The 18810-nt window shown below is 44.8% G+C and overlaps 1 protein-coding gene across 1 annotated transcript in view; it reads right to left on the bottom strand.

Annotated features, from left to right (window-relative positions):
- Positions 1–4259: 4259 nt before the first annotated feature.
- The window catches only part of COMMD7 (COMM domain containing 7), a gene marked incomplete at both ends in the record, with an annotated part of 28301 nt that continues 13750 nt past the window's right edge, over positions 4260–18810 (bottom strand). Inside the window, 6 exons of the mRNA XM_080716533.1 lie at positions 4260–4336; positions 4930–4978; positions 6530–6579; positions 6823–6913; positions 8974–9011; positions 9090–9146. Of these exons, the coding sequence (XP_080572659.1) occupies positions 4260–4336; positions 4930–4978; positions 6530–6579; positions 6823–6913; positions 8974–9011; positions 9090–9146 (362 nt within the window). The remainder of the gene's footprint in view (positions 4337–4929; positions 4979–6529; positions 6580–6822; positions 6914–8973; positions 9012–9089; positions 9147–18810) is intronic.

Below are 18810 nucleotides of genomic sequence, written 5' to 3'. Positions count from 1 at the left end.
AGGGTCTTCAAAATCAAGTTGCAAAGAATCTCAAAAGTAGCTGAGGCTGGCTACAAACTACAATCCCATGCCTAGCCTACAAATTTCTTATCAAACTGCTAAAAAAAGAAGAAGGAGGAGAAGGAGAAGGAGAAGGAAGAGGAGGAGGAGGAGGAGGAGGAAGAGGAGGAGGAGGAAGAGGAGGAGGAGGAAGAGGAGGAGGAGGAAGAGGAGGAGGAGGAGGAGGAGGAGAAGGAGGAGCAGCAGCAGCAGCAGCTCATGGGCTCAGCTGAGTGCAGTGGTTATTCCTAGAATTCCAACAATTTGGAAAGCTGAAGCAGGAGAATCTCAAGTTCCAGACCAGCGGAGAAAATTTTATTTATTTTTATTTATTTATTTATTTATTTATTTATTTATTTATTTATTTATGGGTCTGGGGATGGAACCCAGGGGCATTCTACCTCCAAGCTACAACCCCTGCCCAATTTTTTATTCTTTATTTTGAAACCAGGTCTTACTGAGTTGCAGAGGGCCTCACTAAGTAGCTGAGGCTGTCCGCGAACCGTGATCCTCCAGGTCTCAGCCTCCCGAATGCTGGGATTACAAGCGTGCGCCACCACACCGGGCCCAGCAGAGAAAATTTAGAAACATGCTATCTCAAAATTAAAAATAGCTGGATGAGCAGGGCATGGTGGTGCACACTTATAATCCCGGTAATTTGAGAGGTGGAGAGAGGAGGATCCAGGTTTGCCAACAGCCTCAGCTACTTAGTGAGGCTCTCCTAATTTAGTGACACCTTGTTTGGAAATAAAGAATAAAAGCCAGGCGTGGTGGCGCAGACTTGTAATCCCAGTAATTGGGAGGCTGAGACAGGAGGATTGTACAGGTTCTAAGTCAGCCTCAGCTAATAAGTGAGGCTCTCAGCAATTTACTGAGACCCTGTTTCCAAATAAAATAAAGCCGGGTGTGGTGGTGCATGCTTGTAATCCCCGCGCTTGGGAGGCTGAGACAGGAGGATGGCGCAGGTTCGAAGTCAGCTGTGCTGGCTTAAAAGACCCTGTATCCAAATAAAAATATAAAACGGTCTGGGAGTGTAGCCCAGAGATAGAAGGGTTTCCACAAACCCCAGTACCACACACACACACACACACACACACACACACACACACAACACACACACATAAAATAGGTCGGGGTGTGTAGCTCGGAGGTAGATGCCTCTGGATTCCATCTCCAGGACCACAAAAGAGAAAGAAAGAAAGAAAGAAAGAAAGAAAGAAAGAAAGAAAGAAAGAAAGAAAGAAAGAGAGAGAGAAAGAAAGCCAGCCAGCCGTGTGGCACACACTTGTAATCCCCGCACTTGGGAGGCTGAGATAGGAGGATCACACAGGTTCGAAGTCAGCCTCAGCTACTTAGTGAGGCTCTCAGCAATTTAGTGAGACCCTGTTTCCAAATAAAATATAGAGTAGGTCTGGGAGTATAGCCCGGAGGTAGAAAGCCTCTGGGTTCCACCCCCAGTACCACACACAAAAAAAAAGAAAAATAAATAAATAAATATAGATAGGGCTGGGGATGTAGCTCGGAGGGAGAGTGCCACCCTCAGTACTGCAAAATAAATAAATAAAATAAATAAAACAAAGCAAAAAACAACAAAAAATAGGGCTGGGGGATGTAACTCAAAGGTACAATGTCCCTGGGTTTATCCCCAGTACCAAAAGAAAAAATAAAAATAAAAAAGAATGAAAAATAGGGCTAGGGGTGTAGCTCAGATGTAGGATGATCTTGGGTCCAATCTTTAGTACTGCAAAATAATAAATAAATACATACATAAATTATTTTTTGTGTGTGGTCCTGAAGGTGGACCTATTTTTATTTTATTATTTATTTTCATTTTTTGCGAGTCTGGGGATGGAACCCAGAGGCATTCGACCTCCGAGCTACACCCCCTGCCCAATTTTTTATTCTTTATTTTGAAACAGGGTCTCACTGAGTTGCAAAGGGCCTCACTAAGTAGTTGAAGATCCTCCTGTCTCAGCCTCTCAAATGCTGGGATTACAAGCGTGCACCACCACGCCCGTCTTCCCAGACCTATTTTATACTTTATTTGGAAACAGGGTCTCACTAAGTTTCTGAGAACCTTACTAAGTAGCTGAGGCTGGCTTCGAACCTGTGCGATCCTCCTGTCTCAGCCTCCCAAGTGCGGGAATTACAAGGGTGCGCCACCATGCCTGGTTATTAATTAATTTTAAAAAGTAAAAATAAAGTATAACAAAATAGGGCTGGGAGTGTAGCTTAGAGGTAGAATGCTCATGAGTTCCATCCCTGGTATTAAAATAAAATACAATATAAATAAAAATAGCCAGGCATGGTGGTGCACGCTTGTAATTCCAGTACTTGGGAGGCTGAGATAGGAGCAGTTCGCAGAAGCGGCAGCTACTACTTAGTGAGGCCGTTTTCAACTCAGCGAGACCCATTTCAAAATAAAGACTAAAAATTAGGGCTGGGGGTGTAGCTTAGAGGTAGAACACTCCGGGGTTCCTTACAAAAATAAAAAAACATAAGCGGGTTATGGTGGATCAGTAATCCCACTACTTTGGAGTCTGAGACAGGAGGATCGCAGGTGCGCAGCCAGGCTCAGCAAGCAGTGAGGCTGTGAGCGTGCGCCACCACGCCCGGGTCATTTGTTTGTTTGTTTGTTTATTTATTTATTTATTGGTGGTAGTGGGGTTCCTGGAAGCCCTTCTACCTCCGGGATACACTCCCACGGGCTACACTCCCAGACCTATTTTTTTAAACATTTTTATGTGGAAACAGAGTCTCTTAAGCCAGTGAGGCTGGCTTCGAACCAGCGTGATCCTCCTGTCTCCGCCTCCCAAGCACAGGGATTACAAGCGTGCGCCACCACGCCCGGCCTTCGTTTATTTTTTTATTTTTGTCATACTAGAGATGGAACCCAGGGGCATTCTACCTCCGAGCTACACCCCCAGACCTATTTTTTATTCTTTATTTTGAAACAGGGTCTCACTGAGTTGCGAAGGGCCTCACTAAGTAGCTGAGCCTTCTGCGAACTGAGATCCTCCTGCCTCAGCCTCCTGAAGGGTAGGATTATGAGTGTGCACCACCACGCCCAGATTTTTTTTTTAAACACTCTGACTAGGTTGATGAAGAGTCTTGCTAAATTGTCGAAGGTGGTCTTGAGCCTACAATCCTCCTATTACAGCCTCCCAAGTATCTGAGACTACAGGCATGGGTCATGATGCCCAGTTTAGGAAGATAATTTCTAAAGATGAGCACTATCTGCCTGCAAGGCAGAGACCCTGTAATCCACGCACGAAGACAAGTGGATCCAGATCTTTTCTCTTGAATCTTTTTATTTATCTTAATCGATAGAATGGTCAGCTGGAACCCAAGCAAGCGAGACCCTCTAAAGGCTGCCTCGTTACTATGCAACAGAACGAGACAGCAATGGGGCTGGAGTTCTCTTCAGAGAAGACCAAGTGCTTATTTACATCCAGGTTCCTTATTGAAAATGACTGGTGACTCAGGACTTCAGAACAGAGTAGAAATCCTTGGCACACGCTTGTAATCCCCGTGCTTGGGAGGCGGAGACAGGAGGATCGCGCAGTTCGGAGCCAGCCTCGCTGGCTTAAGAGACCCTGTTTCCAAATTTAAAAAATATATATAAAAAAATTAGGTCTGGGAGTGTAGCCCGGAGGTAGAAGGGTTTCCAAGAACCCCAGTACCACCAAAAAAAAAAAAAAAAAAGAAACCCTTGGGTGCCCCTCATCATCTGAACAATCTGCCTTTCCACAAGCCACCCACAAGCTCTTGCTTTTTGTGGGGATGGAGGGTTATCAGTGTGTTGTCCTGAGTGATAACACCATTCATTGGTTTACTCTGGAAGGTAAAATGAAGACCAGACAATAGCTTCCTTTAACAAGAAGTTGACAGGGGACATGTGTATGGCTTTTTTTTGTGGTGCTAAGGATTGACATTCTTCCTCTGAGCTACACCCCAGCCCAATTTTTTAGTCTTTATTTTGAAACAAGGTCCCACTAAGTTGTGGAGGACCTCACTAGTTAGCTGAGGCTGGCCGTGAACCTGCGATCCTCTTGTTTCAGCCTCCCAAGTACTGGGTTACATGCCAGGCTGCATGGCTCTTTAGAGACTTGATCCTATTGTTTTTCAGAAACCTTTTGCATAGGGCCCTGGAGAACCCAGGGGGCCGCAGAGTGCCCACAGGCTGAGGAAGGAGCGTCTTGGGGGCGGGGGCACAGAAGTCAGTTGAAACACTCCATGCTGGTTCTGACTCGCTCCATCTCATGCAGGAAGTTGTAGAACTGAGGCAGGGTTAATTCTGGAGAGAGAAAATGCACCTTCACGTAAGTTTCCAACCCCTACCCAGGGCCTTGCCCGCGCTAGTAAGTCCTCCATCACTGAGCGATGTCGCCAGGCCAACGATTGTTTTTCCTACTTATTTACTTTTGCAGTACTGGGCATGGATCTCGGGGGCATTCAACCTCTGAGCTATACCCCCAAACCTATTTCTTATTCTTTATCTTGAAACAGGGTCTCCCTAAATTGCAGTGGACCTCAGTAAGTAGCTGAGGTTGGCTGCAAACCATGATCCTCTGGTCTCAGCCTCTCCAGTGCTGGAATTATAAGCGTGCGCTACTCTGCCTGCTTAATTTTTTTGTTTTGAAACAGGGTCTTAATAAGTTGCTGAGGCTCTCCCGGAACCTAGACACTCCTGTAACCGCCTCCCAAGTGTTGGGATGACAGGCCTGCACATCATGCCTGGCTCCAGGTGCCAGTCTTTTCAGAGAGCGAGGAGGTGGAGTGGTTACCCCACAGCCTGCTGAGAACCCTCTCTATGGAAAGACCTTGTGTGGTGGAAACCAAAGAGAACTCGGAAAAAGCAGGAAGACTCCAGCAGGAATCCAGACTCACCTATATATATATTTTCAGTTTGATTTCCTTTCTTGACCACCAACTTTAACTAATTAAAAATAGAAGAGTAAAAATTAAATTAAATGATGACAAAGAAATTCTCAAAACCCCTTTTGCCTTTCACTCAGTCAAAAGTTAAAGCATTTAGCCGGGCGTGGTGGCACACACGCTTGTAATCCCCGCGCTTGGGAGGTGGAGACAGGAGGATCGCGCAGGTTCTAAGCCAGATGAGCTGGCTTAAGAGACCCTGTTTCCACATTAAAAATTATAAAATAGGTCTGGAGTGTAGCCCGTGGGAGTGTAGCCCAGAGGCAGAAGGGCTTCCAGGAACCCCAGTACCATCAAAAAAAAAAAAAAAAAAAAGTTAAAGCATTTAAGCCTGTGCCCTACTGCTGCGTTATACTCCCAGCCTATCACCAGCTTCCAGAGTCTACATCAGCTATCACCAAAAAAAATTTTTTTTTTTTTTTTTGTGGTACTGGGGGTGGAGCTCAGGGGCTTTTCTACCTCCAGGTAGACCTATTTTATCTTTATTTGGAAACAGGGTGTCACTAAGTTGCTGAGAGCCTCACTAAGTAGCTGAGGCTGGCTTTGAACTTGGCGATCCTCCTGTCTCAGCCTCCCAAGAGCTGGGATTACAAGCATGCGCCACCACACCCGGCTTATCACCAGATTCTAACAAGTCCCAGGATTACAGGAAGAACTCAACTTTTATGAATAATATTAGGATCTATTCATCTGCAAGTAGGCTTCAGTGACCACAACGGTGCAGAGCACAATGTTCTCTGGTATTCTGTACTGGGGAAGGAATCCAGGGACTCCTGCTTGGTAGGCAAATACTCTACCACTGAGCTGCACCCCAGCCCATTTTTCTTCCCCTCCATATTGGGGATGGAACCCAGATGCATTCTGCCTCTGAGCTACATCCCCAGCCCTATTTTTTATTCTTTTTTTTTTTTTTTTTTTAATGTGTGTGTGTGTGGTACTGGGAGTGGAACCCAGAGGTTTTCTACTTCCGAGCTATAATCCCAGACCTATTTTATTTACTTTTTTTTTCCTGCGGGTCTGGAGATGGAACCCAGGGGCATTCGACCTCCGAGCTACACCCCCTACCCTATTTTTTATTCTTTATTTTGAAACAGGGTCTCACTGAGTTGCAGAGGGTTGAGTAGCTGAGGCTGTCCGCGAACCGCGATCCTCTGGTCTCAGCCTCCCAAATGCTGGGATTACAAGCGTGCACCCCCAGACCTATTTTATACTTTATTTGGAAACAGGGTCTCACTAAGTTGCCAAGAGCCTCACTCAGAAGGTGAGGCTGGCTTCAAACCTGTGCAATTCTCCTGTCTCAGCCTCCCAAATGCTGGGATTACAACCATGTGCCACCTTGCCCGGCTCAACTTTATTTCTTATTTGGAAAAAGGGTCTTCCAGGTTGATGAGAGTCTTACTACTTGCTAAGGCTGACCTTGAACCTGTGAACCTCCTGTCTCAACCTCCCAAGTACTAGGATTACAGGTATGCACAACCACGCCTGGCTCAGCTTACTAATTTTTAACCAACTCAGAAGTGTCCACCTTTTCAAAGATCAGGAGAAAACCTACTTGTAAAAAAATACTTCCTACTTTCTCCAATTCGCTGCTCCCAGATGTCACTGTGAAACAAAGGAGAAAAACATGAAGTGACTGATTGACCCAACTTAGGAGAGCAAGTTTGCTCGTCAGAAGCCACCCAGGGAGTGACCGGAAGGAGCACCTGCTGAAGGACGGCAGGCAGAGAGGCAGCTGCTGCCCACAGTGTTACAGACAACAGGCCACCTTCCCCAGGAGTCTCCAAACACCTCTGTAATCCAACCCCACAGCACCCAAAGGACTTGGGACCGGCTCTAACTACTCACCTCCAAACTTCCACTCCATGTCGATAAGCTGGTTTATCATCAGGGTCTGACCTATGGCCAATTGAGCAAGGGTGGGGGCGTTCTGTTTCCACTGGAGCAAGGGCAAAAAGTCAAGATCATAAAAAGGGAGAAATCTCTCCCTGTCCATTCTGCCCCAAACACCAACATAAGAGGTAAGCCTCTATGTACAAGCTAGGGAAAGGGGTGTATGGAGAATTTATATTGTCACAGAAGACAACATAAATGTTTTATGTCAGCCTAGAATGCTATTGCATGCCTATTAACCTATTACTTGAAGCTGAGACAGGAGGATCGCAGGTTCAAAGACAGCCTCAGCAACTTAACAAGACCCTCAGCAACTTAGTAAGACAGTTTCAAAATGAAAAATAATGCTGTAAACTGGGCATGGTGGCACATGCTTGTAATCTCAGTACTTGGGAGGTGGGACAGAAGCAAAGTAGGTTTCTGGCCAGCCTCAGCTACTTAGTGAGGCCCTCCCTTAGTGAGACTCTGTTTAAAAATAAAGAAAAAGCCAGGTGTGGTGGCTCATGCTTGTAATCCCAGCATTTGGGAGGCTGAGACAGGAGGATTGCAGTTCCTGGACAGCCTCAGTCACTTAGTGAGGCCCTTTGCAACTCAGTGAGACCCTGTTTCAAGATAAAGAATAAAAAATAGGGCAGTGGGTGTAGTTTAGATGTCAAATGCCCCTGGGTTCCATTCCCAGACCTGCAAAAAAAAACAAAACCCAAACCAAACCAAACAAAATAAAACAAAAGAATTATAAATCAGGCTGGGGGTGTAGCTCAGAGGTAGAATACCCATGGGTTCCATCTCCATTAAGCAAAATAAATAAATAAATAAATAAGTAAACAAATAAATAGCTGGGTGTGGTAGTACAGGCTTGTAATCTCAGTGCTTCAGAGGCTGAGACAGGAAGATCCCACAGGTTCGAAGCCAGCCTCAGCTACTTAGTGAGGCTCTCAGCAACTTAGACCCTGTTTCCAAATAAAGTATAAAATAGGTCTGGGAGTCTAGCCCAGAGGTAGAAAAGCCCCTGGGTTCCACCCTCAGTACCACACACACACACTAAATAAATAAATAAATAATAGGGTTGGGGTGTAGCTTGTAGATAGAATGCTCATGGGTTCAATCCTCAGTACCTTAAATAAATGATTAAATTAAATAGAGCTGGGCGTGGTAGCGCACGCTTATAATCCCCACGCTTGGGAGGCTGAGACAGGAGGATTGCACAGGTTCAAAGCCAGCCTCAGCTACTCAGTGAGGCTTCCAGCAACTTAGTGAGACCCCGTTTCCAAATAAAATATAAAAAAGGTCTGGGAGTATAGCCCGGAGCTAGAAAGCCTCTGGGTTCCACCCCCAGTACCACCAAAAAAAAAAAAAAAAAAAAGCCGGTTGTGGTGGCGCACGCTTGTAATCCCCGCGCTTGGGAGGCTGAGACAGGAGGATCGCACAGGTTCAAAACCAGCCTCAGCTACTTAGTGAGGCTCTCAGCAACTTAGTGAGACCCTGTTTCCAAATAAAATATAAACTAGGTCTGGGAGTATAGCCCGGAGGTAGAAAGCCTCTGGGTTGCACCCCCAGTACCACCAAAAAAAAAAAAAAAAAAAAAATATATATATATATATATATATATATATATATATATTAAGTAAAGCATATAGAAAAAAGTGGGAGGCCCCTGGGTTGCATCTCCAGTAAATGAACAAACATTTTCTTTAATTCAAGGATTTAATCCCTGTTGAAATACAAACTGTCTGATATTTACATTCAGTCAAATCACAGAAAGAAGTCAGGCATGGTGTTGCAAGCCTATAATTTCTACTTAGAAGGCTGAAACCGGAGGAGTACAGGTTCAAAGCCAACATCATCAACAGTGTTTCCAAATAAAAAATAAAATAGGGCTGGAGGTGTAGCTAAGAGGCAGAATGCCCCTGGGTCCATCCCTAGTACCAATAAACAAAAACAACACAAAAACGGAACTAGAAGTACCGGAGGCGCCTCAGCAGCAGGTCAGGGCTACATTCTCATTAGGCTGAAGGCTTTTTTTTTGGTCAGCATTTTTCCCTTTTCTTTTTTTCTTTTCAGGAAATAAAAGCAAATGATCTTAACATTGATTAAGAGGAATTATACCTTTTCAGAAAAGTAAGTGGCTTTCTCCTCACTCAGTCCTGTAAGTGAGCAGAAAGATATATTAACATAACAGAAAGCCCAGAGGCCCTCTCCAGCAACCTTGAGGAATGACCTACCCAGAGTTATAAAATCCGCCCGGACCTGCTCAGCAGAGAGACTCCTCTTCAATGCCCCTGGGAAGCATGGGAAAACCGTGAGTGCAAATGCATGAAGACAGCGGCATTAGTATTTAACAGTTACAACCTACAAACAGAGAGGACAGCAGGAAACAGCTCCAATAAAAACCCAACCAGCCGGGCGGGTGTGTAATCCCTGCGCTTACAAGGCTGAGACAGTAGGATCACAGGTTCGAAGCCAGCTGCAGCTACTTAGTGAGGCTCTCAGCAACTTAGTGAGACCCTGTTTCCAAATAAAATATAAAAAAGGTTTGGGAGTATAGCCCGGAGGTAGACAGCCTCTGGGTTCCACCCCCAGTACCACCAAAAAACAAAAACAAAAACAAAAACACCCAACCAGCCAGGCGTGGTGGCACACGCTAGTAATCCCTGCGCTTGGGAGGCTGAAACAGGAGGATTGCACAGGTTTGAAGCCAGCCTCAGCTACTTAATGAGGCTCTCAGCAACTTAGTGAGACCCTGTTTCCAAATAAAATATAAAATAGGTCTGGGAGTATAGCCCGGAGGTAGAAAGCCTCTGGGTTCTACCTCAAGTACCACACACACACAAAATGGGGTATAGAGCCCAACAGAGTTTCTTCACCATCATCATCATTTTTTTTTATAATACTAGGGATAGAACCCATGGGCACTATACCTCTGAGCCCACCTCCAGCCCTATTTTTTATTTTTTATTTTTGTGTGTGATACTGAGGATGGAACCCAGAGACAGTCTACCTCTGAGCTATATACTCCCAGCCCTATTTTTTATTCTTTGAAACAGGTTCACAGTGAGTTCCAGATGGCCTCACTAAGTAGCTGAAGCTGTCTGCAAAAATAAATAAATAAATAAAAATAAAGAACTAGCCAAGCCAGGCGTGGTGGTACAAGTTTGTAATCTCAGCATTTGGGAGGCTGAGACAGGAGGATCCGGATTCATGGATAGGCTCAGCAACACAGTGAGACCCTTTGCAACACAGTGAGACCCTGTTTCTGTTTTGTTTTTTTTTTTTTTTGGTGGTACTAGGGGTGGAACCCAGAGGCTTTCTACCTCCAGGCTATACTCCCAGACCTTTTTATATATTTTATTTGGAAACAGGGTCTCACTAAGTTGCTGAGAGCCTCACTGAGTAGCTGAGGCTGGCTTCGAACCTGTGCGATCCTCCTGTCTCAGCCTCCCAAGCACGGGGATTACAAGCGTGCACCACCACGCCCGGCGAGACCCTGTTTCAGAGGTAGAATGCCCCTGGGTTCCATCCTCAGTACTATACACACATACAAAATAGCTGGGCATGGTGGCACATGCTTGTAATCCCAGCATTTGGGAGGCTGACAGAGGATTGCAGTTCGAGGACAGCCTCAGCTACTACTTAGTGAGGCCCTTTGCAACTCAATGAGACCCTGTTTTAAAATAAAGAATAAAAAAAATAGGCCTGGGGATGTAGCTAGGTGGTAGAATGCCAGTGGTTTCCATCCACAGTCACAAAAAAAAAAAAAAAAAAAAAAGCCTTTGCTTTGTGGTAGTGCATGCCTGTAATACCAGTAATTGGGAGGCTGAGACAGGAGGTTTCTTTCCTTCTTTTCTTTCTTTTTCTCTTTCTTTCTTTCTTTCTTTCTTTCTTTCTTTCTTTCTTTCTTTCTTTCTTTCTTTCTTTCTTTCTTTGTGTGGTTCTGGGGATGGAACCCAGAGGGGCTGAGACAGGAGGTTTCTTTCCTTCTTTTCTTTTTTTCTTTCTTTCTTCCTTTCTTTCTTTCTTTGTGTGGTTCTGGGGATGGAACCCAGAGGGGCTGAGACAGGAGGTTTCTTTCCTTCTTTTCTTTCTTTCTTTCTCTCTTTCTCCCTTCCTTCCTTCCTCCCTCCCTTTCCTTCCTTCCTCTTTCTTTCTTTCTTTCTTTCTTTCTTTCTTTCTTTCTTTCTTTCTTTCTTTTTCTTTCTTTCTTTCGATGGAACCCAGAGGCTTTCTACTGTTAGACTAAACTCCCAGACCTAGTTTCATTTTATTTGAAAATAGGGTCTCACTAAGTTGCTGAGAGCCTCACTAAGTAGCTGAGGCTGGCTTGGAACCTGTGCGATCCTCCTGTCTCAGCTTCCCAAGTAGTGGGATTACAAGCCTGCACCACCATGCCTGGCCTGAGACAGGAGGTTTGCAAGTTTGGAGCCAGCCCCAGCAATTTTGCAAGGCTCTCAGCAATTTATTAAGACTCTATTTCCAAATAAAATAGGGTTGGGGATGAGCTTAGAGGTAGAATGCCTCTGGGTTTAATTCCCATTACCAACAAAACAAAACAAAACAAAACAAAACAAAACAAAAAAAAACCCCACATTTCTCAGCTGCACTAGCTATTTCAAGTGCTTAATAGCTACACAGGGCCAGAGACCACTGAGATGGATGTCCAGAGGCCACTTCTCTCTGCAGAGAAAGTCCCACTAGAGAGAGCCCTCCCAGGAAATCGGCTTTTCTGCAATATACCCAGATGGGGGTATAATTCACAAGTGACTCTAGTGGGCGCTTCCTTCCTGTGTCCACAGCCACCCCTGAGGGCCTTCTCTGTTTTGCTAGTGGGCTCCAATCCAAAACACAGTGACCTTCTCAGCCTTTAACCCAGATTGCAGGGTAGAGTCACAATTTGGTAATCGCTCTTATTTTTATTTTTTTGTGGTATTGGGGATTGAACCCAGGGACATTTTACCTCCGAGGTAAACTCCCAGCCCTAGTTTTTATTCTTTATTTTGAAACAGGGTCTCACTAAATAGTTGAGGCTGGCCATCAGCCTGTGATTCTCCTGTCTCAGCCTCCCAAGCACTAGGATCACAAATGTGCACCACCACACCCAGCTGTAAATCACTTTAAAAATGGCCACTCAACTTTACTAGAGAACAGTTAACTGAAGTCACAGAAGATACCCACACCATCAAGGGAGGCTCCCAAGCCTACACCCTACGTCCAAGTACCAGCCCCACCTCAATCCAGAAAAACAATCCTAAAAGCTGTTTGCTTTGTAAAAATCAACTACATAAACAAAGAGAGGAAATCTTTTATCTCCAAAATCAGACTAGGCAAGGAAGCCACAGGAAAATATAAAAGGCAAGACCCCAGGAACCCTCCGCCATAAAGGCACTTGAGAAAGGCGACTTCTCAGCCCACCCAACGAAATATCCCACCACTAAACTATTCCCCTAGTCCCCTTTTATTTTCTTTCAGGGGATGGGACCCAGGGGTATTCGACCTCCAGCTACACCCGTTGCCCTATTTTTTTTTTTTTTTTTTTTTTTGATGGTACTGGGGTTCCTGGAAGCCCTTCTACCTCCAGGATGCACTCCCATGGGCTACACTTCCAGACCTATTTTTTAATCTTTTTATGTGGAAACAGGGTCTCTTAAGCCAGCAAGGCTGGCTCCGAACCAGCGCTATCCTCCTGTCTCCGCCTCCCAAGCGCCGGGATTACAAGTGTGCCACCACGCCCGGCCCGCTGCCCTGTTTTTTATTCTTTATTTTGATTTTGTGTATATATATATATATATATATATATATATATATTTTTTTTTTTTTTTTTTTTTTTTTTTTTTTTTTTGCGGGTCTGGGGATGGAACCCAGGGGCATTTGACCTCCGAGCTACACCCCCTGCACTATTTTTTATTCTTCATTTGACCTCTGAGCTACACCCCCTGCCCTATTTTTTATTCTTTATTTTGAAACCGGGTCTCACTGAGTTGCAGAGGGCCTCACTAAGTAGCTGAGGCTGTCCTCGAACTGTGATCCTCCAGATCTCAGCCTCCCTAATGCTGGGATTATAAGCGTGCGCCACCACGCCCGGCATGATTTTGTATTTTTTTTATACTTTTTTCAATTGTTTTTTATGGGGCCAAGGATCGAACCCAGAGCTTTGCGTGTGCTAGGCTAGCGCTGCCACTGAGCCACATCCCCAGACCTTTATTCTTTATTTTGAAACAGGGTCCCACTGAGTTGCAAAGGGCCTCACTAAGTAGCTGAGGCTGTCCGCGAACCGCGATCCTCCTGTCTCAGCTTCCCAAATGCTGGGGTTATGAGTGTGTGCCACCACGCCCGGCTCTAAAATTTTTCTTAACCATGTAATTAGGGCCTTTTTTTCTCTTTAATACCGAGGGGATGAAAATGTACATCATTTTTCTTTTCTTTCATGTAGTTTTTTTATTTATTTACTTTTTGTGGTACTGGGGATGGAACGCAGGGGCATTCGACCTCCGAGCTACACCCGCAGACTGATTTTGTATTCTTTATTTTGAAATAAGGTCTCACTGAGTTGCAAGGGACCTCACTAAGTAGCTGAGGCTGTCTGTAAACCTAGATCCTCTAGTCTCAACCTCACAAATGCTGGAATTACAAGAGTGAGCCACCACACCCAGCTTTTTTTATTCTTTATTTTGAAACAGGGTTTCACTTAGTTGCAGAGGGCCTCACTAAGCAGCTGAGGCTGTCCTTGAACCATGATCTTCCTGTCTCAGCCTCCTGAATGCTGAGATTACAAGCGTGTGTCACCCTGCCCAACTTCCTGTAGTTTTTTATTTGAAAAATAAAAAAAGTTACTTTTTCTTCCCAGGACCACTCCATGCAGTTCAGGCCTCAGTGCCATAGCCAAGCAGTGCCGTCACAATGCGGGCAAGGCAGGCCACCAGGCTGCAGGCTCTACTCTGAAGCTAGCCAGACTTTAAAAATAGATTTGTGGCCGGGCGTGGTGGCACATGCTTGTAATCCCCGCGCTTGGGAGGCTGCGACAGGAGGATCGCCCGGCATGGTGGTGCAAGCCTGTAATCCCAGCATTCCAGAGGCTAAGACTGGAGGATCGCGGTTTGCGGACAGCCTCAGCTACTTAGTGAGGCCTTACACAACTCAGTTAGACCATATTTCAAAAAAAGAATAAAAAATTGGGCAAGGGGTGTAGTTTGGAGATCAAATGCCTCTGGGTTCCATCCCCAGACCCGCAATAAAAAAAAAAAAAAGAATAAAAAATAGAGTAACACATACACACACACACACACACACACACACACACACACACACACACCAAAAAAAAAAAAAAAAAGAAAAGAAAGAATAAAAAGCCGGGCCTGGTGGCGCACACTTGTAATCCCAGCATTTGGGGAGGCTGAGACCAGAAGACTGTGGTTCGCGGACAGCCTCAATTACTTAGTGAGGCCCTGTGCAACTCAGTGAGACCCTGTCTCAAACTAAAGAATAAAAAATAGGGCAGGGAGTGTAGCTTAGAGGTAGAATGCCCCTGGGATCCATCCCCAAACCCGCAAAACAATCAAAGAGGGTCACCCAGTGAGTGACTCAGCTCAAGTGGGGCTGCAAGTGGGGCCCTATATCACTCCAGATTGAATCAAATACCATGCGTCAGATAATGGAGATATCTACATACCAAATGCATATTTTCTCTTCAGATAGTATGATTATCTTTTAGAGATAGTATTTAACCATATGTCTGATTATTTGCCTATTAAATCCAGTTTGAACTGGGAGTGAGAGGTGGGGACCTGTGGAGAACACTCTGAGCCTGGGTCCCTGGGTCCCTCCAGCTGTTAGACAAGGTCCCAGCAAGAGAGGACTCTTGCAAGGCAGGAGGACAGGACTACACTCACATTCACCCTGTTTTGTATTCTGTGTCCTAACTGGACTATTAATCAAGACACATGAGCTGGGTGGTCTCAATGAGACAAGCTGTTCTTTGCATATGAAGATGTTACAGGAAAAAGGGTATTTAGAAACCTGGGAATGGCTCAGAAATTCATAAAGTCCCAAATAGTAAGAATCTGACTAGGAGAAACTGAAACAATTACAGTCGTTTATAGATGTTGAGCCTTTTGAGGAAAAGCCTGAGGTGATGCCTGCAAAACTAATTGTGCCAGCTTAAAAGATTAAAGAGCATCCATGGTGCCACTTCAGGGAGCCAGAGCCAATCGATACACAGCCCCCACCCTTCATAAGAGTAATAAGGATGGAGAATGGATAGCAAGGGTTAAGGGAAATGACACCAAGATTCTGCCATTCCTATAGAAGGTTGGGTAGGCAGGGACCTCCTTGGTGCCTGCTCACAAAAGCATAAAATAATTCTTTTAGCAAACAATTTAATAGGCGTTATAGAAAATTAGGTATAAACCTGGCGTGGTGGTGCACACCTGAAATCCTAGCATTTGGGAGGCTGAGACAGGAGGATCCAGGTTCGAGGCCAGCCTTAGCTACTTAGTGAGTCCCTCTGCAACTTAGTGAGACTCTGTTTCAAAATAAAGAATAAAAGCCGGGCATGGTGGCACACACTTGTAATCCCAGAGCTTGGGAGGCTGAGACAGGAGGATTGCGCAGGCTTGAAGCCAGACTTGCCTGGTTTAAGAGACCCTGTTTCCAAATAAAATATAAAATAGGTCTGGGAGTGTAGCCCGGAGATAGAGGTTCCCTGGGTTCCATCCCCAGTACCACCAAAAAAAAAAAAAAAAAGAATTAAAAAAAATAGGGCAGGGGGTGTAGCTTGGAGGTGAATGCTCCTAGGTTCCATCCCCAGACTGCAAAAAAAAAAAAAAGAGAAAATACCCTGGTTCTACCCCCAGTACCACACACACCAAAAAATAGTAAAAAAAAAAAAAAATAGGACTGGGGGTGTACCTCAGAGGTAGAAAATACACTTGGGTTCCATTCCCAGTACCACCAAAAAAAAAAAAAAGGAAAACAATGTATGTGTAATGTGGTTTTGAAAAACAAAATACGTAAGATGTGGCTTGCTGTAATCTGTTAGACGCATGTGTAAATACAGTGTATTCTAGGGCACAGGCAGAGATGCCTTCCCCCTGCTACTAAGGCCGGCATCTCTCATTCTTCAATTTTGCCAACCCTACATCTCCTTCAAGACCCCTGGACTGGCTGAGGCTGGACCCCGGCACACTCTAGTACTGGGAGGCTGAGACAGAGGATACTAGGTTGGAGACTAGCCTAGGAAATTTAGGGCAACCCTGTCTCAAAATAAAAAATAAAGCCGGTGTGGTGGTGCACGCTTGTAATCCAAGCATTTTGGAGGCTGAGACCGGAGGATCGCCTTTTGCGGACAGCCTCAGCTACTTAGTGAGGCCCTCTGCAACTCAGTGAGACCCGGTTTCAAAATAAAGAATAAAAAACAGGTCAGGGGGTGTAGCTCAGAGGTCGAATGCCCCTGGGTTCCATCCTCAGACCCGCAAATAAATAAATAAATAAATAAATAAATAAATAAATAAAATAAAAAATAAAAAGTGCCAGGTGTGGTGGCACACCCTGGTAATCCCAGTACTTAGGAGGTTGAAACAGAAGGATTGCTGGTTTGAGGTCAACCTTAGCAATATAGGGAGACAGCAATATAGTGAGACGCTGTTTCAAAATTAAATATAAAGCCATGCATGGCGGTGTACACCTGTACTCCCAGTACTTGGGAGACTGACACAGAAGGATTACAGGTTTGAGCCGGGTGTGGTGGTGCATGCTTGTAATCCCTGCACTTGGGAGGCTGAGACAGGAGGATCTCAGGTTCACAGCCAGCCTCAGCTACTTAGTAAGGCTTTCAGCAACTTAGTGAGACCCTGTTTCCAAATAAAATATAAAAAAGGTCTGGGAGTATAGCCCAGAGGTAGAATGCCTCTGAGTTCCATCCCCAGTACCACCAAAAAAAAAAAAAAAAAAAAAAAAAAAAAGGATTACAGGTTTGAGGCCAGCCTCAAAAATTTGGGAAGTTTCTCAGCAATTTAGAACTTGTTCAAAATAAAAAATAGCCGGGTGTGGTGGCACATGCTTATTATAATCCCAGCATTTGGAAGGCTGAGACAGGAGGATCATGGTTCGAGGACAGACTCAGCTACTACTTAGTGAAGCTCTTTTCAACTCAGTGAGACCCTGTTTCAAAACAAAGAATAAGCAGGGCGTGGTGGTGCAATTTGTAATCCCCGCACTTGGGAGGTGGAGACAGGAGGATCACGCAGGTTCGAAGCCAGCCTTGCTGGCTTAGGAGACCCTGTTTCCAAATAAAAAGTATAAAATAGGTCTGGGAGTATAGCCCGGAGGTAGAAGGGTTTCCAGGAACCCCAGTACCACTAAGAAAGAAAGAGAAAGAAAGAAAGAAAGAAAGAAAGAAAGAAAGAAAGAAAGAAAGAAAGGAGGAAAGAAGGAAAAAAGGAAGATAGATAGATAGATAGATAGATAGATTAGGAGCCAGAGCCCAGCATGGTGGCACATGCTTGTAATCCCTATGCTTGAGAGGCTGAGACAGGAGGATTGCACAGGTTCGAAGCCAGCCTCAGCTACTTAGTGAGGCTCTCAGCAACTTAGTGAGACCCTGTTTCCAAATAAAATATAAAATAGGTCTTGGGAGTGTAGCCCAGAGGTAGAAAAGCCCCTGGGTTCCACCCCCAGTACCACAAAAAAAAAAAAAAAAAAAAAAAAGGGCTGGGGTGTAGCTCAGAGGTCTAATGCCCATGGGTTCTATCCCCAGACCCTCAAAACAAACAAACAAACAAACAAACAACAAACAACAAAGTATGTAGTTGGAAGAAAGACATGATTGAAGTTTTTGTTTGTTTTAGTTCTGGGGATGAAACCCAATGGCATTTGACCTCCGAGCTACACCCCCTGCCCTATTTTTTATTCTTTATTTTGAAACAGGGTCTCACTGAGTTGCAGAGGGCCTCACTAAGTAGCTGAGGCTGTCTGCAAACCCAGATCCTTTTGTCTCAGCCTCCCAAATGCTGGGATTACAAGCGTGTGCCACCACACCCGGCTGAGATTGAAGTTTTGTTGAAGAGAAGACTCCAAGGCAAAATGGAATGTGGGATGGGAAAGTAGACATGGAGACAGTAATGCTCCAACCAGGCAGCAAGCTAAGCAAGCTAAGGAGGATAAGAATGAGCCAAGAAAGTTACAAACTGCAATCTCAGGTTATACTATATTGCTTAGAAAATATTGAGCAGAAAAAAAGTCTATACTGTTCATTACAGTTCTTTTTCATACATGTGTATATATGTGTATGTGTGTACATGCATGTGTGTACTGGCATTGAACACTGAACCCAGGGATATTCTACTTCTGAGCTATACTCTCAGACCATTATTATTATTATTATTATTGTTATTATTATTATTATCATTTATTTATTTATTTTGGTGGTACTGGAGATGGAACCCAGGGTCTCACTCCATTGCTGAGAGCCTTACTAAGTAGCTGAGGCTGGCTTAGTACCTACTCAATCCTCCTGTCTCAGCCTTACAAGTACTAGGATTTCAAGCATGCACCACAACTGGCAAATTTTATTTTTTTGGTGGTACTAGGGGTGAAACCCAAAGGCTTTCTACCTCCGGGATATACTCCAGACCTTTTTTTTTATTTTATTTGGAAACAGGGTCTCACTAAATTGCTGAGAGCCTCACTAAGAGGCTGAGGCTGGCTTCGAATCCGTGCGATCCTCTTGTCTCAGCCTCCCAAGCACAGGGATTATAAGCGTGTACCACCACCAACTGGTAAATTTTATTTTTTTAAAGAGTCTAGATAAGCCGGGCGTGGTGGCGCACGCTTGTAATCCCAGCATTCGGGAGGCTGAGACCTGGAGGATCACAGTTCGCAGACAGCCTCAGCTACTTATTGAGGCCCTCTGCAACTCAGTGAGACCCGGTTTCGAAATAAAGAATAAAAAATAGG

The sequence above is a fragment of the Muscardinus avellanarius genome, assembly GCF_963383645.1.
Source record: "Muscardinus avellanarius genome assembly, chromosome: 19".
Lineage (NCBI taxonomy): Eukaryota > Metazoa > Chordata > Mammalia > Rodentia > Gliridae > Muscardinus > Muscardinus avellanarius.
This window is presented reverse-complemented; position numbering and strand designations above follow the sequence as displayed.